This window comes from Alligator sinensis, unplaced genomic scaffold (genome assembly GCF_000455745.1).
Source record: "Alligator sinensis unplaced genomic scaffold, ASM45574v1 scaffold60_1, whole genome shotgun sequence".
Taxonomy (NCBI): domain Eukaryota; kingdom Metazoa; phylum Chordata; order Crocodylia; family Alligatoridae; genus Alligator; species Alligator sinensis.
The window spans coordinates 1,875,157-1,895,523 of NW_005841858.1; the positions used below are offsets into that span (position 1 = coordinate 1,875,157).

Genomic DNA, 20,367 nt, shown 5'->3' on the forward strand with positions numbered 1-20,367 from the left:
GTAGGCAAAGAGACAACATGAGCTCGTGCTTCAGCACCTCCGTGATAGATAGCTTAAGAAAAACGTAACTAAATAAAATTAGAGGATTGCTTGGACAATGGAATGGGAATGAGGAACTGTAGATTCTGTTCTTGACCTTACTAATAATATACTGTGTAATCTTGGATGCCTTGTTTCCCCCTGCCCTCCCCAAACTGTAACTGTGGGTATAATAATATCACCATTACATCCCAGCGTAACTTTAAGGTTTAAGTACTTAACATGTGTAACATGCTTTGAGACCCATAGATGAAATGGAATATAACTGGAAAGCATTTTTATATTATCGTTATTGCTGTTACTTTCATTACAGCCTGCATTTAAAAAGTAACCAGGATACTTGCTAAATCCAAAGTAAACTGTTAAAATGTCTATGTAAACACTCCCCCTGCGCATGCACGCGCACGCACACACACACACACAATCATTGCCCATCTAATTGCATCTGAGTTGATTTTTGCTTTACCGGTAAACTGCTTTTAAAGTCTAGAGGGAAAAGAGCCATGATGATATGTGGGGTACACTGACTTTTATTTTATTCTGCACACAATACTGAGAGCAAATTACCTTTACTAGGATTTTGCCTTTCAAACTTTGAGGGCTGGGAAGCTGTCTGGCATCTCCACTGTTTACAGATGACAAGTCCAGTTTGTCTCCAAATATTTCCTTGAGGTACTGAGCAATTTTATTTTGCTGTTGAATACTGCAGTGATTCTCAATTGACAATATCACTGGAAACCTAAATCAAAAACAAAAACTTCAAGTAATTTCATAATAGTTTTTCCATAGCCAGCACAATTATCATACAGTGTACTAAAGCAGACTGTTTTTCATTCAGTTTCTTCTTACATTCTCTGTACCAGCAATTACATTATTAATGTAGTATTTTTATCCTATTATAGTAATCATGTCTCCATGAAGACAATTCTGTTATTATGCATGAAAACTGACTAACACAGGCCCCGAATCCTTTATACAAATGGTAGGCTGATAATAGCACTCCTAATAATAACACTCCTTGGCCCTAAGGCAAGCCACTGCTTGTGACCTGACCACTGCCACTTCCCTTGTTACTGACTTGCCCCTGCTGCCATATGCTGTCAATTCTATACATATTTGTGATGTAGACCAGACCTGAGACAGTAAATTGAATGCAAGGCTAGGAGCCTAAATCCCTTTGTGGATCTGGACCTAAATGATTTGTCCAAGATCCCATAGGAAATCTATGTGATCAGGAACCCAGGTCTTTCAGCCCTAGCCTAGCTCCTTAGCCATCAGAATATCCTTCCTTCCCTTTGGAGGGAATATTTTTTTTAAAATCTATAGGTTCATCCCATGGAGTTCTCATTCCTCTGTCCCCCTCTCCTTCCATAGATTTTATCATGGTGACAGCATGATCCAGCTTGCTTTCTTAATTTATCCTGCAGTGCTTACCACAGGCATGAGAGCACAAGGCTTGATTTTAATAAACCTGTGTATGCTCTGCTACCAAGGCACAAAAGGAAAATGATGATTAAAATGTTACCTTTCTTACTTTTGATACGTTGGATATTTTAGTAAGCAGAGCTAAGAAAACATTGTCCCCTTTCAGACAGAACCTTCATTAGGGGTGTGACTTCCCTGTGTTTCATGACTTAAAAATGGATTTAAATGACCCTAAGATTATGTAATATTATTTAATAACAATAATATATACTTAAATTATGTATGCTAAACAAAAATCTATTAGCAATATAAAAATACATTTCTGGGTACCAACTGATAGGTTTATCATTATAATTTATTTATACTGTTCAATGACAAATATGATATCATAAAAGCAACATATTGGAAAATAATCAAATTTGATTATATTCTCTGTGCGTTTCGAGGAAGAAATTTACACTGTGATACAACATTCCCACACAAGATTTACCACACAAGACATGCACACTGATCTATACTCAAAGCCCATGTTGTACTTACTCATTTTTGACAAAGGCATGTTTATTGATAGTTTCCACTACATCTTTGAAGAGAATTTTGGAAGTAAGCGTATAACCATGGTGTACTACTGGCTCTCCGTCTGCACCATCCCAGCAGTCCACTGTCAAAACAAGACCAACATGTTAAAATGTATCCACATTTTTATACATTTTTAAGTTATATATTCGTTTTCCTGAAATGGGGAGGGAATGTTCTAAATACTCAAGTAAATCACTCATAATAATCCTCAACAATAGATTAACACTTTCATATGGTATTTTTTAAATATTAGATTTCTATTGCCTACACAGAACATACTAACCAAAAACCAAAGAATGATTTGTATAATATAAATCCTACTGTAACAAATTAACATTCTGATGAAGTACAATTATTAAGATCTGCAAGCAGAATCAGAAAAAAGACTGGTTCACTTCATAAAAACACTTAGGGGTAGCTCATACTCCATCTATTAGGTACCTACATACTTAGTGCAGTGATTCTCAACCAGGGTGCCATGGCACCATGGAGTGTCTTGAGATCCTTTCAAGGGTGATGCAGGGTGCCGCACAAATTTAGCTTTGTTAGGTGGGCAAACATGATTTACAAGATCAACCCAGACACTTCAAATAGGAATCCATAGCTCATTGCTATGGTGACTTAGCATCACTGGGCACAAACCATGACACTGATGCCACTGCTACTGTGCAGTAGCAGCTCAAAATAACCATGCAGTGATGGGACTGTGCAGTCCACTCTGAAGCTTCTTTGTGCCCCAGCCCAAGATCCCATCAGCTGGGGATGCTCCACCCCAGCTCCTTGTGCTGTACATGAATAAACTGCGGAGCTTATAGCTCCAAAGAAAATGGCTCCTTGGTGCATATCCAAACAGTGCACCTGGGAGCACTTAACTCCAGAGCAATAAGCTCCGCAGTTTATTCACATGCTATAATTGCATGTGTAGACTCATTTACAAATAAATAAATTTTCTTCATTCTGCCTTTCAAAAACAAGATGCATATTTTACTCTGGGGCACACTATATCCAAGAAAATATGGTATATTAGTGTGAGTGAATGGTCAAAGCTCCAAGAAAGATAAACTATTCAGTGAGCCAAATTTTCCTCTTAATTCAGTGCTCCTTGGAACACAGGCAAAGGCATTCAGGAAAGAAAAAACCTGTACATCTGCAACTTAGTCATACACATAGAAACCATAATTACTTGCTGACAGAAAGCCACCAGCTATCATTGCTGGCAGAGATACATGCTTGAGTAGTGGCTGCATGAGAAGGCAGAAGGAAAGGCTACCCTCCTTACCCCTCTTCACATCACCTATGATAAGGGGTATTCACATTATGATTATTTATAAATATTATAAGACTTGCATCTGAGCATGCTTCCCACCAAAACTATTAAACTCATTGGGCTAGATCCTATTCTACCCTGCTTGATACATAAGTGTGATCCTATTCTACCCTGCTTAAGTCCATAAAAAACATTATGTATCTACTTTTGAATCATACCATCATCTCAGCCATAAAACTAAATCACAAAAAGCAGAAAGTTCTGTGTTAACTTTTTGTGTTAACTGCTTTTCAGGGCCTCCAACAGAGAGGAATAGGATCACACTGATGTGCTTATGTCCACTTTAGTATCTAATAACGAGAACAGATTTCTACATAATGCTCCTATATAAATATAAGTTTCTGCTTTAATGCCGCCCCCTCCCTCTCCCCCCAGGTCTGTACACCTTCAGTAGAAAAATATTACAAAAAACAGAAAAAAGGGGGCATCCTTCAGAGATAGCATTCTGCCTGGGGGGGGCGGGGGGGAGGGGTTAATATTTCTCCTGCTTCTACAGGAGTTCTTCCTCTTAAATTGAGTATAAAGATTTGCTATAGTCTCAGTGACTTGTGTATCCCAGTGTGCAGTTATCCACTGCAGTGGTCAAGATTGATTTATCATTTGTGCATTGTTGTACACTTGCTTTGAGGATTTCCTTGCTGCTCAAGATGCCTAACCATGTGGGCCAATGGTCTAATCCATTACAGTAGATCTCATGTTTTCCCAGTGTTTGTTCTTAACACATTCTAGTCTACCTGAATTAGCATTTACTGGGTGCATCTACACATGCGTTTTACTGCGGAGTTGACTACTTAGCTCTGCAGTAAAGTGTCACCATCTACATGTGTGCTGGTATTAGGGAGCAGTAAATTAACTAGCTCTGGCATAAGTAATTTACAGCAGAGTAATTTACTGAACAGAAATGCGTGTGTGGACAGTGACCACGACTGCAGCATTTTGAGCTTGGGCAAAGCAGCCCCAGGGGTTCAACCACATGGCTCCACAGTTTCAGCACTCTCATGCCCCAGCCAGCCCCAAGGCCACCACCAGAGCCTGGGGCTGACCCCCTGTACCTGTTGCCAAGCTGGGCCTGCTCTGTCCTGGCTCAAACTGTGGTGGTCCTGGGCACACATGAGGACACTGCACCTGGGAGCAGCTAACTCTGGCATGACCTGCACCACAGTTTACTGAGCCACATTAAGAGCTCGTATAGATGCACTCACTGGGTGTGTCTACACATGCATTAATATGCTTTTCGTAATGTGCATTAAATTTAGTACCTCCAATGTGTGGTACTAAATAAATGCACATTAGGATGCCCTAATGCTCAGTACCAAAACTGCACATTTTTAAAGTGACGCCTAATGTGCAGTAGCCTATTTTACTGAGCATTAGCATAACTGCACAGTTTTTTACATGATGCTTCAATGTGCAGTAAAATAGGCTACTCTTTTACTGCGCTTTAGGAAAAGCACATTAATTGCACATGTACACCCACCCAGTGGGTGTCCACTGAGGAGTAAATGTTAACACTGAGTTGTTAGAATGAGATTATGACAGACATATAGAAAGTAATCCTGATCTAACTGCACTAGCTTCAATGTCACTAACTTTAAGTTTGACTTCAAACTCTGCAGACTTAGCACTAGAGATGTTTCCTGTACATAAGATGATAGTCTAACATGAATATGAAATTGATTGGGACACTCAATAGTATCCTATAAAAAGTGAAAAGGAATGAACTGAAAAATAAGCCCATGGAGACATCCATGTTTACTAAATAGTGATGACTTTTCCAACCAGAAAGCCAGGTATAACAAAGTATTAATGGAGTTACTGGCAAATGGATTTAAGAGTTAAAAAAGGAGGTTACAAGTTCATTTTGTGTTTGCCCCCAGTAGGTTCTGTTCATGTTAATAGGGGGAATAGTTATTAATGAAACCGAAAACAATGTTTTGTAGTAACAATTACTAAACACAAGCAAGTGTATCAGTGTGTTCCCAATAACAAATACCCAGCAGAAAAAGCTCAAACAACCTTTGCTTCTAAATCTATGCTCTGCTTTTTTAGCAGGCTGCATCAGTGCAGGTCTTTAATGACAGTCTCTTTGACATAAAGCATTCCATAAATCTGTGATAACTGATGTCTGGCTCCATAGGCAGGTCCATGGTTTTGTAAAGGAAGCTGTGGAAGTAGTGACCAGAAGTGCAGAAGTAGATTCACCCCCAGTCCCGGCTTCCCCCCAGCCTACCCATTGGGACAGGCAAACCATCTTGTGGGAGCAGCAATTAGGCACTTTTTTTTTAAGTCCTCAAATCAGGTAAGAATCTTCCCTCCCCCTCTTCTCTGCCCTGCCTCCTTTCCCCCCTTCTCCCCTTCCATTCCTTTCTGCCCTGCCTGCCACTGCCAATGTTGGTGCTATTTCTGGCTGCCCCCAGGGTAATCTCCAGAGCTGCTCCTGACCCATTCCAGCTGGGCTGTATGGGGAGCCAGGCCCAGCTGAGGAAAACAGCAGTGGCAAGCATGTTGTCCATCCCTGAGTCTGCTCCTGGACTGCTGAGGAGCACCCAGAGGACCAGGCAGGGAGGAGGAACCCACCTGCTGCTGCCACAGCAAGAGCACCTTTGAGCTCTCCCACCCTTGGGACAGCTAGAGACATTGGGGACAGTGGCAACAGTGGGTTGGGGTGAGGGAAGGATGGGAGGAGGGGACATGCCACTGAGTATGAAGGGGAAGATTCTTCCCTGACTTGGGCACTTAAAGTACCCACTTATTGTTCCCCTGGCCTTGTCCAAAATGCGGGATACAACTGTGCCATTACACCCGCTCTAGATTCCCCCTTGCCTGGTTCCACTGAACTAGCTTCGAGAACCAGTATTTTTGTCACTCCTTGTTCCTCTACATTTATTCTTGTTTTTACTGTTCTTTGCAGCTCTTGGCAAAATAAAGAAAATGTTCTTCTTTTAAGAAAATGAGTATATTTAGTCAGTAGATTTCTAAAGCTCTCAACACTTCTAGATTCAATTCTCCTATGTGAAGTTTATATGATAACAATTAGAAGATGTTACCCATCAAATACAAATGCAGAGTTTCAAAGTTGTATAGAAGTAGCTTCCAATTCTTGCCACTACATTCCACAGAAAGACTATCTTGCCTTTGTTATCAAAGAACAAGACACCTGTAACATGATAACTTCTTCATTCCTTAAACACATAAATGGGGCTTAATAAGTACCATACCAGAGACAGGATTTGTTGTTGTTAGTGCTACAGGACTCTGAAAAATTAGCGGTGCTTTGACTCCCTACTGCCTCTGGTCCTGTCAACCTCTTACGTGCTCCAACTCTCATCACTTCCTCTGAATCGAAGGACTGCTTCTACAATAAGTTTAGTGCCTTAATCAGTAATATTTCACCTAATGAAAAAATCCTCCTGCTTGGACACTTCAAAGCAAGGGTTGGCACTGAGCATGCTGCCTGGCCTCAGTATTTGGGTGCCAATGGTGTTAGCAAAATGAGTGAAAGTGGACATTTGCTCAAGCTATGTTCATGCAATGAGCTATGTATAACGAATTCTCTTTTTCACATGAATCCTCCACACAAAGTATCTCAGTGCTACCCACATCTGGACACTAGCATCAACTCAGTCTGATTATCACTCACTTACAAGACATGTGATATAATTATCATGTGATCCAGAGTGCTGACTGTGATACTGATCATTCATTGGTATGCACTAACCTCAAGTTGCATCCCAAGACATTGTATAAAAGCAAGAAACTCTCCTTACTATGAATAAATGCCACGTGGCTGAAAGCTGAAGACACATTGTCTCAATTCATCAAGACTCTCTCTGGAACTGTATTATCTCTGAAGCCATGTAATACTACTGAGGGGAAATGGATTCTTCTCAAAGGAGCCATCTATCAAACTGCCTTGGATTCTTGTGCTAGCTTCCATCACAGCTCAAACTATTGATTCGATGAGAACTCATCTGAAATAATCCCACTCATAGAAGAGAAACAGTCAGCTCTCCTTAAATATAAGTGCAACCCTAGCCACTCTAACTTGCAGGTGCTTTGAGAGATCTGGTAAAAGGTCAAATGTACAGTGAGATTGCATGCAAATGATTATTGGCTACAACTGTGTGAAAGTATACAAAAAGCTGCTAACCAAGGTGACATGCAAGCAATGTACAGGGGAATCAGAAAAGCTCCTAGTCCTGTTCTGAGGAAGAACGCCCCTTTAAAATCTTCCACAGGCAAAGTCATCAATTCCCGCAATAAGCAGATGGATCAATGGGTTGAACATTACTCAGAGCTATACTCTCATGAAAATGTGGTCCATGACTCCGTTCTTGATGCATTTGAAGTCCTCTCAACCCTGACAATACTTGATCATGAACCTACTGCAGACAAAGCAGAAAAAACCACTGATCAGCTTCCTTGTGGTAAGCCCCAGGTGCAGATTACATATCAGCTGAAGTTACTAAGTGCGGGAAATCCATCCTCCTCTCCCATCTGTACAAATTAATATGTATGTGTTGGAGCGAATGTGTAGTTCCTCAATGTGGTTTCATATCTGGTAGGTCCACAATAGATATGATATTTTCCTTGAGACAGCTACAACAAAAGTGCCTTGAGCAAAGGAAATCTCTGTACATAGCATTTGTTGATCTCACCAAAGCTTTTGATCTTGTCAACAGATATGGCTTGTTCTGAATCCTGAAGAAGACTGGCTTGTCTCCTAAGCATTATCAAGTCCTTCCATGTTGGTATGCAAGGAATTGTACAGATTGATGGGTCACATTTGGAAGAAATCGAAATCAAGAGTGGTGTAAACCAGGGCTGTGTTCTTGTTCCAACACTTTTTGGGATTTTCTTTGCTTTGCTACTTAAATATGCATTCAGTAACTCTTCAGAAGGAGTATACCTTTGGACCAGATCTGATGGGAAACTCTTTAACCTTGATCGTCTCAAAACCCAAGAAGTTCTTGTCCATGAAATGCTCTTTGCAGATGACACAACAATTGTTAGTCATTCAGAAGCTGAACTACAAAGTCTCATGGATTGTGCGTCTCATTCTTATGACAATTTTGGTGTGACCATAAGCCTAAAGAAGAAAGTAGTTATGGGTCAACAAGTTGACTGCCCTCCTGAAGTTACAATACATGAGAAAAGCCTGGAAGCAATTGAAACATTCACTTACTTGGGGTCCATCATCTCGCAAAATCTTGGCTTGGAAGCTGAAATTAACACTTATAGCTTGGAAGCTGAAATTACCACTTGCATTGGAAGAGCAAGCAACACCATAGCTAAACTTCAAAAGAGAGTTTGGAAAAACAGAGTGCTCGCTCAGTCAATTAAGATGTCCATCTGTAGTGCTTGAATACTTAGCTCTCTATTGTATGGCAGTGAACTGTGGACTCCTTATGCCAAGTAAGAAAGAAAACTGACCAGTTTCCATCTTCAATGTCTCTGCCATATCCTGGGCATATGACATGACAAAATTTCCAACTTCACTGGTCTGGAACAGGCCAAGATACCCAGTATGTTCATGCTCCTGAGACAGAGGTGCCTCTGTTGGTTAGGACACATGAATCATATGAGCAATGGCTGAATCCTCAACAGCATACTCTACAGTAAACTGGTCACTGGCAAGCATCAACTTGGATGACCCAAGCTCCATTTTCTTGATGTCTGCAAGAAAAGCCTGCACAAGCAGCGCATCAGTGGCCAACACTGGGAATCAATCGCCTTGGACTGTTGTGAGTGGAAAGCTGCCGTGAAGCAGGGTCTAAGTCGCTTCAAGATGGAGAGGGTCAATGATCAGATAGAGAAGAGGCATCAGAGGCAGGCAAGACAAGATGGTACTTGGCATGCCACTGCAAGCTCAACCAAGTTTGTATGTGCAACTTGCTTGAGCGTCTGCTTGTTGGTCATTGGACTCCTCAGCTACTCAGGAAATTGTGGTGGTCCCTGGTAATTCAAAGGTGCAGTCTCCATCATCTCCCGAGACCAATGGCTGCCAATGATGATGAGGGCATCTAAAATTATGCTATATAATTCCAAAGGTGCAGTTATATATTACATACCACATATAGTAGATCAACAAATATGTGAAAGAAAGGCAGCCTTTGATGCTCATAATGACAACTTATTTTCACAAATACACAGATTAATTTCATCTGAGCCCACTAAAGTGAGTAGCAGTTTTGCCTTTGATTTCAGAAAAGCATAATCAGATCCATAGCGTGTAAAATGGAATCAGAAAACAAAAATGTTTTTGCTAAGCCATTGTGACATTGTTGATCTACAGCAATTCACTATTACAGCTTCCTCTCTAGAATGCTAACAGCATCTTAAAAATGCTACAGACCTCTTCAATGCTTTTTTGAGACTGGGTGCAAAAAGACAGGATGCATTCCAGAGAACCTTAGCACAGAGGGAGGCACAATGAGCAGATACAGATGAACTTATGATTCCTACGATATAGTGATTGGTTATTAATTAGTAAACTCCTGAGGACAAATCCTGGTGGCAATAAAATCAAAGGGAATTCTGCCATTGGCTTCAGTGCCAATGAGGTGTATGTTATATAGCCTATATAACAGACCTAGCAGGAGACTCACACACCAGTGCCTATGCTGTGTGAGTCTGTCTGAGAAACACACCTCAATGAACAGATTATCAGCTAATCTTGTTAGCACATAAAGTTTATCCATGATATCAAGGGAATGAAGAACAAAGGGACTCAGTCTGTGCATACAGTGTCAAACACAGAAGAAATGCCTGTTGGACGTAGACAAACATAACAAACAACACTGACAGTACCTTCAATGCATCGACAGCCATCCTGCAGCACCCGGGCATACATCTCCACTTTGGACTGGGACAAAAGTTGGTCTCCTGTTAGGTATGTGTTGTGAGATGAAGCAATGTAGTAATTACAAAGGGGTTGATCCATATCCTGGTGAACTTCACAATGCAGTGGGTTAAATATGTCACAAGCAGGACTGCGCATGAAATTGGTGAAACCTTTGAAGAAAAAATAAACAGTTCTTCAGACTGCAGTGTACCTTAATAGGGAAACCCTAATAGAAGGACTTACCCCTAACACAGTTAATTCTCCCCCTACAGTATATCAGCATTAACCCACTCTAAACCTGTTGGATCATGCAAGATGAATCCACTGTCCTGGCTAACACTCCTTTGAGTGTATATATGACTATCTAAAGCAGTGGTATTCAACTTATCCAGCCTTGTGGACCCAATCCCTGGTGCAGGGCTAGTCCACACACCAGATCCCATGCATGGGGTCAGTCAGCAGGCCTGAGGTGATATGGAGTCAACACACAGGATTAGTTTGTCAGTGCAACCCTGTGTGCTAGCCTGGCTTCACATGCTGGATCCAGCTGCAGAGCATCCCCATGTGCTGGCGTGGCCCTGCATGCTGGCACATGGAGCCATGTCATCTGGCCATGTCATGGATACAGAAATGTGGTGGTGGAGGAGCAGTGGCTGGGTTAACTACTGCAGCTCTGGGCTCTGCTGTGGTAATTAATGCTACCACCGCTCATCTGCCGTCAAATTCCTGGACATGTGGGGAGCCCTGCAGGCCAAAAGAAATAGCTGCCTGCATGTAGGTTGTTACCTACAAAACCTCATGCCTCTCTGAACTAGTTAGCCTCTAAGGTAGGCTCATTCTGTTCTACTTTCTGCTTATCATCAGACTAACATGCCTAGCCTCCTCTGTCACAACTCTTTATAATAGGCTGAAGGCTTGCAGCCTAGAGCAATTAGCTAGCTGGTAACAGGCTACCCACCTAAGAGACCACAGCTGGCTCGGTCAATCAGTAAATGAGGTGAATTTGACTGGCTGCCCAGGAAAGAAAAGGGGACAGGAAGACGAAGTGAAGGGGAGGATCTGGAGGGGGAATTGTTCTGGTAGAGAAGCAGGTCTCTCCAAGGAAGAATGGAGAATACAGGGTGAGAATTAACCCATGTTTGTGGATGTTCACTGAGGACTGTGTATATTTTCTGTTGTGCTCTGGGGTGCAGATTAACCCAGGGCTGAAGCTTATATTTGACTATTTATGTTTTTTACTGAACTCTGCGGTGCAGAAGAACCCAGAGCATTATCACTGGTGGCGTGAAGCCCAGAGAAAGACGATAGCTGGGACCATATTACAGGAATTAGTTTAAGGACTGATTTGAGTCTGAGACTAGCCAGGTGGACCACTACACGCCTGCTGAAGCCCACAGTAGTTTGAACCACTATTACCAGAGAAAAAAAGGCTTTCACCGCCTTCTGTATGCAATACACAGTTACTTCAGAACAATATTGCAAAAACTAAAAATGAAACGTGTCATAACAGATTGACAAATCCATGCCTTCTAAAACCAGGAGGTTTTATACATCATTGGCTTAGAGATGCTTAAGGGGCATATTAACAAGGAACAGCAAAGACTAAAAATCGGATTCAAGTATAAAGTATATAAGCTTAAATAATGAATAACAGTAATAGGGAAAGGCTAAGAAAAACACAAATCTGCAATCCCATTTCCCAGCCTATTTTCAGATTGTACATTTCCTTCAGGCCCTTAAGGGGTATACAACAGAAATTTGTGTGTAGAAACTCTGAAACCCTGGAGAGTTTTTTTTTTTTTTTCTGCCAGATCTGATGCACAGACTTAGGCAAGTATACTCATGCTGTCTCTTGCAGTTCAGTCAGCAAAATCATTCCACTAACAAGCAGAGCAGAATAGGTCACCAACTCCTTTAGAATGTACCAAGCTTCCTTTCTTCAAATTATCAGATGACATTACCAAGGACACCTCTGCAAACAATTGGGATGAGACACTGCCCTTAAAAAATTGGGTGCCTGCCTCCCAATCTTAGCATAGAGGTGGCAGTGTCTCCTGACTCTTTATGAGGTGTTTGCATGTGGTAGGAGAAATATTAGTTGCCTCTCCAGCACTACCCTCTTTCACTCAGATGCTGCTGAATGTTCTGGGAGGTGTAAGACCCATTTGGAGGAGTGGGGGATGGCTTAGGTGAATTAAAGGGAGGGATCTTTTAGATGCACAATTCCTGACAGCCTCATTTCAGGGGTATACAAAGTCTCACTGCTGACCCAGTGTACATTACAGGAAAAAGTTATGTAGTTTGGGGCAGTATTAACTGTTTACGTCACCACTGAAATCCCTCTTAAAGTGAGATTTAGGAACAGCAGACAAGAGGAAGGGGTATGAAGGCATAGAACCTGCAAAAGGGTAGGCCTGGCACCCCAGAAATCCCCAGGACTTTGTACTAGTAAGTACACTAGCACTTTGTACTTCCCCTGTGGGAGCCCTCACCTATGGTAGAGCCTTAGAATTGTTCCAGTAGATAGCAACAGCAAGGAAGCTACCCAAATCCAACCCTGGCATAAGTGGAGACAAATACTACTGAAATCAATGAGACGTCTGACCATTTATGCCAGGCACAAATTTGGCTCCTGGGTCTCTACCTTGCCATTGACTCTGATCTCATGACACGTGATGAAGAATGTCTTTCACTAAAAAGCTTGTCTAACTTTATCCAAATGACATAGCTGGTCTAATAAAACATCACCCTAAGAAATCCTTGCTTCTCGCATAATTTCTGGACCATCAGGGCTATAACATTGCTCGTATGCTCATTTACGTTATTCATTTTAAAATTCTCTGATTTTCTATTTGATGCTGAAGAAATCAAGAATAACTGAAGTTAGACTGGGAATAAGTCTCCAGAGGAGTCACCAAACACAAGCCCTACTTAGGCATTTTTTTCAGTTTGGGAAGCAGTGTGCATACCGTAGGCACACCATGTCCTGATACAAAGCTCCCTGGTGCCATATTTTGATTCAGTCATACGTTGGAATGACTGCAGTGTATATTTAGTGCCCACCTCTCCCCCTTGGTATTGATCTACACCAGTAAAAATTAAATAAGAATCAGGGACAGTGCATTTAAATAAATACCTGCCTCCAGAACATGGAATTTAAAATGTTTTGAAGGGTCTCAGTAAACTATTCAGACCCTCAACATAATTAAAATAAGAGGGGAGAGTTATGAAACCTAATGGGAATAGAAATATTTTCAGGAATGTTTAAAATGTCACAGCATATTTCTTTTCCTAATTCTGGCCAAGTAAATTAACTCTAGGCCACACAAAGGAGCTTGTGGCAGAAACATAAACCCAGGTCTCTGGCTTGCTATTGTTGTGCTGTTAGAGGAAAATGATTCTTTTCTCTACAGAATCCAACAAGAAAGTTAATCTGATTCATTAAAGTTATCTTCTAGGCATGTTAACAGACCATAGAACTTCATTTATTTCAATCTAGTTTATGAAAGCATCCAGATTTGAATTTGGTATTAAGCTGGTTTCAGAATTAATACACCATCTTCAGCCTAATTTGTGTAAATGAAAGAAATCAGTACTAAAGTCCATAAGAAACTCACAGGCCTAATTCTGTTCTATGTCTAATGTAAATAAATATAAATCAAGGAACTGTCAGGTAATATATATGGATTTATACAAATGTAATTGATAGCAGAATTTACAATTTTTTCAGCAAAAACAGGATACAGTATATAAAGCACAGTTTATATTTGTGGCTTAAAACTAGATGATTAGTAAGAAGCATTTATACAAGTTTTATGGAATTTTAAGACAGTGTGGTTGTGAATATGACTTGTTATTAAAGAACAGTATCTGGTGATACAGTATTAGTCTAGTACTTCAGCCTGTTTGTATTTTCCCCCTAACTTATTAAAATACATCAAACACTACTGGTAGGTATCTTTTATGTCAGTCCTCTATTGTAGTCATAAATCATCAGAAGATACATCAGAGAAAATGCAACACAAATATATGAAGAATCACAAAGACTTTACCTTCTATCCCCAAAACATTTTGCTCCTTGTTTTCTTCTGAAACTTCAAACTTCCTTATGATGTCAAGGCAATAATCTGTTGTCACATTATTCATCTGCACAAAAATGACAGCATTGGTGTACATATTTTTTCTAGTATGTGACCAACATGTCAAAATATACTTCAGGCCCCTGTATCTGGTTGAAAGTCTTGTGATCAAATACTGAGTTCAGTCAGCCATGAATAAGACTGTCAGTAACACTATTCTAAAATGACCTTTCAAAATTTGGATCTTTTTTAACTCTCCACAAGTCACATGCTTTGTATCTTTTAACTTTAAGAATGAACACGGTAAAGAATAAGAACTATAGAATTATATTGGTTGGTCTGAAGAGCTCAAAATTACCTGAAAGACAGTCATCAAGAATAGTTCAAGTTTTAAAAGCATATTACTAAGCACAAATAATGGATTGAATCTGGTATTCTTTCAAACAATTTACAAAAGAAAAGGATCCATGGAACCTGATTTTCTTCTCACATTTGTGTTCCATGGCTGTGACTCCATTGTTGACATCAGTTACCCATGATATATAAGAGATAAGACAGAAGAATCAGATGCAGAAGTGAAATATTGACTCCACTAAAGTCAACAGGAGTCATGGCATGGATTTTATTTTAGCTAGGATTGAAATCAATGAGACAACTCCCACTGATTTGAATAGGGCCAGGATTTCAACTCAAATATCTATGTATTCAGCAAGGTTAATAAGAATAAATAGCTTTTATAATCCTACTGCGAACTGAACAGAACTAAAGGAAAAAAAGGTCAGGTTAGGCACATTTTTCACCAAAAATATCAGAGGCTTTATGGCAATAAAGATGGCATTAATAATATTTACATCTCATTTTTATTATCAAGTTCCTCATTCTTCACCAGAGTCAGTTTAAACACAGGATTTATACATAGCTGCAAATTAAGAAATAAATCAAACTTGAAGCAAAGGAATCCAGGAAGATTTATGTTCTCATTCTCAAATTATACATAGTTCACATTAAATATGATTGCTCCAGGCAGCGGCGGCAGTACAGATTATTCAGCATTGTGCATTCTGCTACGCTTACTGTTCAGACTCTAAGAAATACTCCCTAGGTGACTTGTGGTTTTCCTTTTCATTGACTGGAGGCTTTTTTTTTTTTTTTTAGCTGACATGCCTATTTCCATAAACTTCACTCTTTGTATGGCCTGATCATCTCCACTTTTTCTAGAGTTTATCAGGGCTACACTTTAATTCTCATCTCTGTGGAGACCCTTTGAAGAAGGTTGATCCCCTAGAGCTGAGTATTTTGGTAAGAACTTGATAGTGTTGTGTGATGATGAGAAACTTCCTGAAAGACAGTGAATGCACTCACTCTGACTGAACATATCTCAAGTAGCATTAGCAACTCAAGGCTAGGGCCAGACATTAAAAAAGCCTGAGCCTGAATTGATTCAATCTTTGTAGGTTAGTCTAACCTGGCAGGCTAAATCACTTTGTAACTGCACCAACATCCCAGACATGCAGGCACACACCTGCAGTGGCTCAGGCTAGAAGCCGGGGGTGGGGGGGAGGGTGCTAGAACAGGCCTTGCTTTCCTTGCACAGAACTGAGCTGGGGGGGGGCAATCTATTTCCAGGCAGGCAGTGCAGTGGCAAGGGCAGGCAGACCCAGCAGCCAGTGGGGGTAGTGGGGAAACTAACTCTCCTCCCTGCCCCTCTCTGCCTCAGGGGCCATGGTGCCCCCCTGCTGCAGCAGTGATGAGGGAGTGCCTGCCAGACCCTGCTCGGGTCCCTGCTGGTGGGATAGAGAGTGGGGAATTAAACCCCTCTCTGGCCAGTTCAGCCCAGACTGGCCATTCCCCCCAGCACAGTGTCCCTGCAGCCAAGGGTGCACTATAGCAACACCTGGCACATGACCTGAGCAACTGCAGGCATGTGCTCAAAGTTCCTAGTTTCATAGTTGGTAGGGTCGGAAGGGGCCTGAGCAGATCATCAAGTCCAACCCCTTGCCCTGGGCATGAAAGAGTGCTGGGGTCAAACGACCCCGGCTAGGTGATTGTCTAGCCTCCTTTTGAAGACCCCCGTAGTAGAAGCGAGCACCACTTCCCTTGGAAGTTGGTTCCAGATCCTAGCCGCCCTGACTGTGAAGTAGTGTCTCCTGATGTCTAGCCTGAACCTACTCTCAGTCAACTTGTGGCCGTTATTCCTCGTTACTCCTGGTGGTGCTCGGGGGAACAGGGACTCTCCTGTTCTCCACTGGTTCCCCTTGGTAAGTTTAGAGATGGCCACCAGATCCCCTCTCAGCTTTCTCTTGTGGAGGCTGAACAGGTTCAGGTCCTGTAGCCTCTCCTTGTAGGGCCTGCCCTGCTGCCCCCTGACTATGTGAGTAGCCCTCCTCTGGACCCTATCCATGCTGTCCACATCCCTCCTGAAGTGCGGCGCCCAGAACTGGATGCAGTACTCCAACTGTGGCCTGACCAGTGTCGCATAGACGGGGAGGATCACCTCCTTGGACCTGCTTGTGATGCATCTGTGGATGCATGACAAGGTGAGGTTAGCCTTCCTGACCCTGTCCTCACATTGGCGGCCCATGTTCATCTACGAATCAGTAATGACTCCAAGGTCCTTTTCTGCCTCTGCACTGACGAAAAGAGAGTTCCCCAGCCTGTAGGTATGCTGCTGGTTCTTCATCCCCAGGTGCAACACCTTGCACTTGTTCATATTGAAAACCATCCTATTCTCATCTGCCCACCCTTTTAACCTGTCCAGATCTAGTTGTAGCCTGTCCCTCCCTTCTATTGTGCTCACTTCTCCTCACATCTTAGTGTCATCCGCAAATTTGAATAAAGTGATTTCATCCCCTTATCCAAGTCGCTGAAGATGTTGAACAGTACGGGCCCGAGCACCGAGCCCTGGGGGACCCCACTGCCCACATCCCTCCAGGTTGAAATAGACCCATCCCCCCCCACTCTCTGGGTGTGGCCCTCCAGCCAATTTGTGACCTATCTGACTGTGTTGGCATCGATGCCACAGTTGCCTACATTTTAATGAGATTGGGGTTAGAGACAGTGTCGAAGGCCTTCCTAAAGTCCAGAAAGACTACGTCCACCGCGACATCTGCATCCAAGCATTTTGTGACCTGGTAGTAGAAGGCTACCGGGTTGGTCTGACAGGACCTTCCTCAGTCCAGAGGGATTGTTTATCCTGTTACAAACCAGTTCAGCCTACGCAGGTTAGTCTACCTGGAAAGGTTGAATCAATTCAGACTCCGGCTTTCTGAATGTCTGTCCCTAGCCCCTATGTCCTTAGACTAACATGGCTACAACCAACAACCCTCTATCAGGTTGTTTCCCACTTTATTCCCTGGACTTCCCTGTAAAAGCGCTCCACTGTGACTGAAAACTGCATTATGACTCTAAGAGCAGCATGTGTTCTGCTTAGCATTAGGAAACTTCATGCCAATATTTTTCTGTGACTGGGAAGAGATACCTTCATCACTACCACAATCACTACACATCAGGACTTTTGTTCACTGAAAACAACGTTGGACTTTTTACTACTTCTGACCTCAATACATTGCAAAGAAATTCATATACCATTCACTTTTCTAAGTCTCAAGAGATATACCACAAGGCTCAGGAGCCTTCACTGCTGTGCAGCTTTCCTATTTTTTACCCAAGCAGAAGGTATATACCAGTTATTTTGCATCATCTGTTGCTTCAGGTGGGAAAATAAAGTTAAAGATCTGCAATAAAGATGGGCAATAAAGTATTCACATCATGATGTGTCAAAGTAAAGAAAAAAAAAGACATCAAAGCCTAATCTAGGTACTAACCCTAAATGTGCACTTGATGATTTAGGGTGCTGCATGTTATTAGCAATATCCCCATTTGTCATTTCTCTTGGTGCCAATTCAGAAAGCATTTATGCAACCGCATTCATGGAAGTTCTTAAGTACATACTCAAATTCAACTAATTCAATTTAAGTGCTATCCTGAAACTGGATACTTTTATAAACAAGGAGGTATGTTTGTATGATACCAGCACCTAGGGACCCGATCAGGATCAAGTCTAACTGCTAGGCGCTGTAAAAACTCAGAATAAAAGGCAGTCCCTTGCACTGAACACAGTGCAGTCTTAATGGACAAAATAGACAGACACAGACAGATGCAACCTAAAAGCCAAACAAATTGTATACAATACATATAGAACTCATTAGTTACATTCCTCTCACCTGCCACTCAGATTTTTTTTTTCCATTTTCCCCAAACCAACTGCCTACTTTATCATAAAATTCCATTGAAAGACCAGGTTCTTATTGATATAAGGGAACTATTATCAGTGATGCTTCAACCAACCTCCTCAGCTGTCTCTAGAGCATTCTGAAAATGAATGCTGAAACCCAGCAGGTAAAATTATTAGAGAGAGACACCAGCTGAAATTCTCACTTTCTCATCCATCAATATCAGTCCTTTGTGAGAGCGAGTAGTGACTGAGAATCTATTAGGTTGCAGCAGAAGATTAAGACTGTCTGACCACATACTTACAGTTTATTCAGATTCTCTGCACTGAGATGCCCTGTACACCATTAACCTGGCTTCAACATTCATATGCATATGTGTTTTTCCTTTTGTCTTTATCAGTTTTGGGTAAGCATTCAGTATTCTACAAGCAGCACGTACTAAACGTCCTCCCTTAAGTAATTTACTGAGGCGTGTATTACAAGTTATACAGCTAGTTATACAAAATGAACACAATTGGCAAATGTTGATCCAAAAAATTCAAATATTCTCAAAATACAAGCTTATTATAGAGCATTCATTTCAGCTCTATGATTATTACCCTTCTCCTTATTACCTGGATTGGCTCATATTCTAAAACATTCTCCTCATCTATTATATATTCTAATCTTTTCTTATAGATCCTTTATAAAATCATCTCCATTCCAGTATGATTACTTTATTAGCACACACACACTGCATGTCAATGAATAACATTTAAATTTAAAAAGCCAGACTGCCAAGCATGTTAAAAAAGAGTTCTATCCAATAAAGGTTTAAGGAGGGTTTTTTTCATATTTTAATGAGCAGAAACATTTTCCTCGTAAGAAGGAAACTTACATGATGAGCTTATAAAAATCTGTATTGATAGATCTATAAACTTAAATTTGATATATATATCTTGCTTTGTTTCATTAGTTATGTGACAGGAATAATTTCATAACTGCCACATATAGTATTTCTATAACTTGCATTTTCTTACATATTTGATTAGTTCTAACTATAAAATGTATAAGATTTTTATGACTATTCTCAATACACTTATCTTGATAAATATTTAAAAGTTACCCTAATAGTACTGATAATTCAACATAACTCTTATACGTAATGTGTCTTACACACAATCAAAAAAGGGTGATTATACCAGATAAAAAATAAGTATTCCTGAGAACTGAGCAGACATCAACTTCTATTGTACTTATAAAGTCTGCTCTAAGTTCAATATTAGTATTGATACTAGAATCTACTCTCACCCAACAACCTTATGAATATGTTTTGCTGTGAAGGGAAATACAAACTCATCACTCTACAGGTGTAGAAGATAAACAATTTTCTTGGCCACACTGGCCAATGTTTCCAAGACCTGCAAGAATAAGACTTATGGGATAGATATCATGTCTGGTTATTGGCTCTTCCTTATGAGAATTGCTAACACTAAATAGCAGGATAGTTGGTATTTCTAAAAATGCCAACTTAATCTTCCAGGCAAAGAGGCCAGCTACAGGGAAGAGAAGTTCATGTACTGAACTTAGAAGATTAATTTGTAACTTCAAAGCTTTGAAATCAAATCTGCAGTAGCTTTCGTAATATAACCCCCCGCACCCGCCTCACCTGCCCAGAAGTAAACCACTCATGATCAGTCCCTCTCTGCTGCATCCCAGAATGGTCTCCTATAGGTGAATGCTAGAGCATTAGTTTATGTAGTTCTTCTGCGAAGAAGACTGGTTTCAAATGATCAAACAACTTTTCATTGGGAGACTGAGAATAAAGAATGGATCATGACTTCCTAGACAACAACTGCTGAA

General features: G+C 41.1%; 1 protein-coding gene across 1 annotated transcript in view; it reads right to left on the reverse strand.

Moving 5' to 3' along the window:
- Positions 1-20,367, reverse strand: part of PLCH1 (phospholipase C eta 1) — a 218,754-nt gene that overhangs the window by 68,343 nt on the left and 130,044 nt on the right. The window contains exons 7-10 of the mRNA XM_025214840.1: positions 14,267-14,360; positions 10,181-10,384; positions 2,005-2,125; positions 607-778 (exon numbers count right to left, since the gene is read on the reverse strand). Of these exons, the coding sequence (XP_025070625.1) occupies positions 607-778; positions 2,005-2,125; positions 10,181-10,384; positions 14,267-14,360 (591 nt within the window). The remainder of the gene's footprint in view (positions 1-606; positions 779-2,004; positions 2,126-10,180; positions 10,385-14,266; positions 14,361-20,367) is intronic.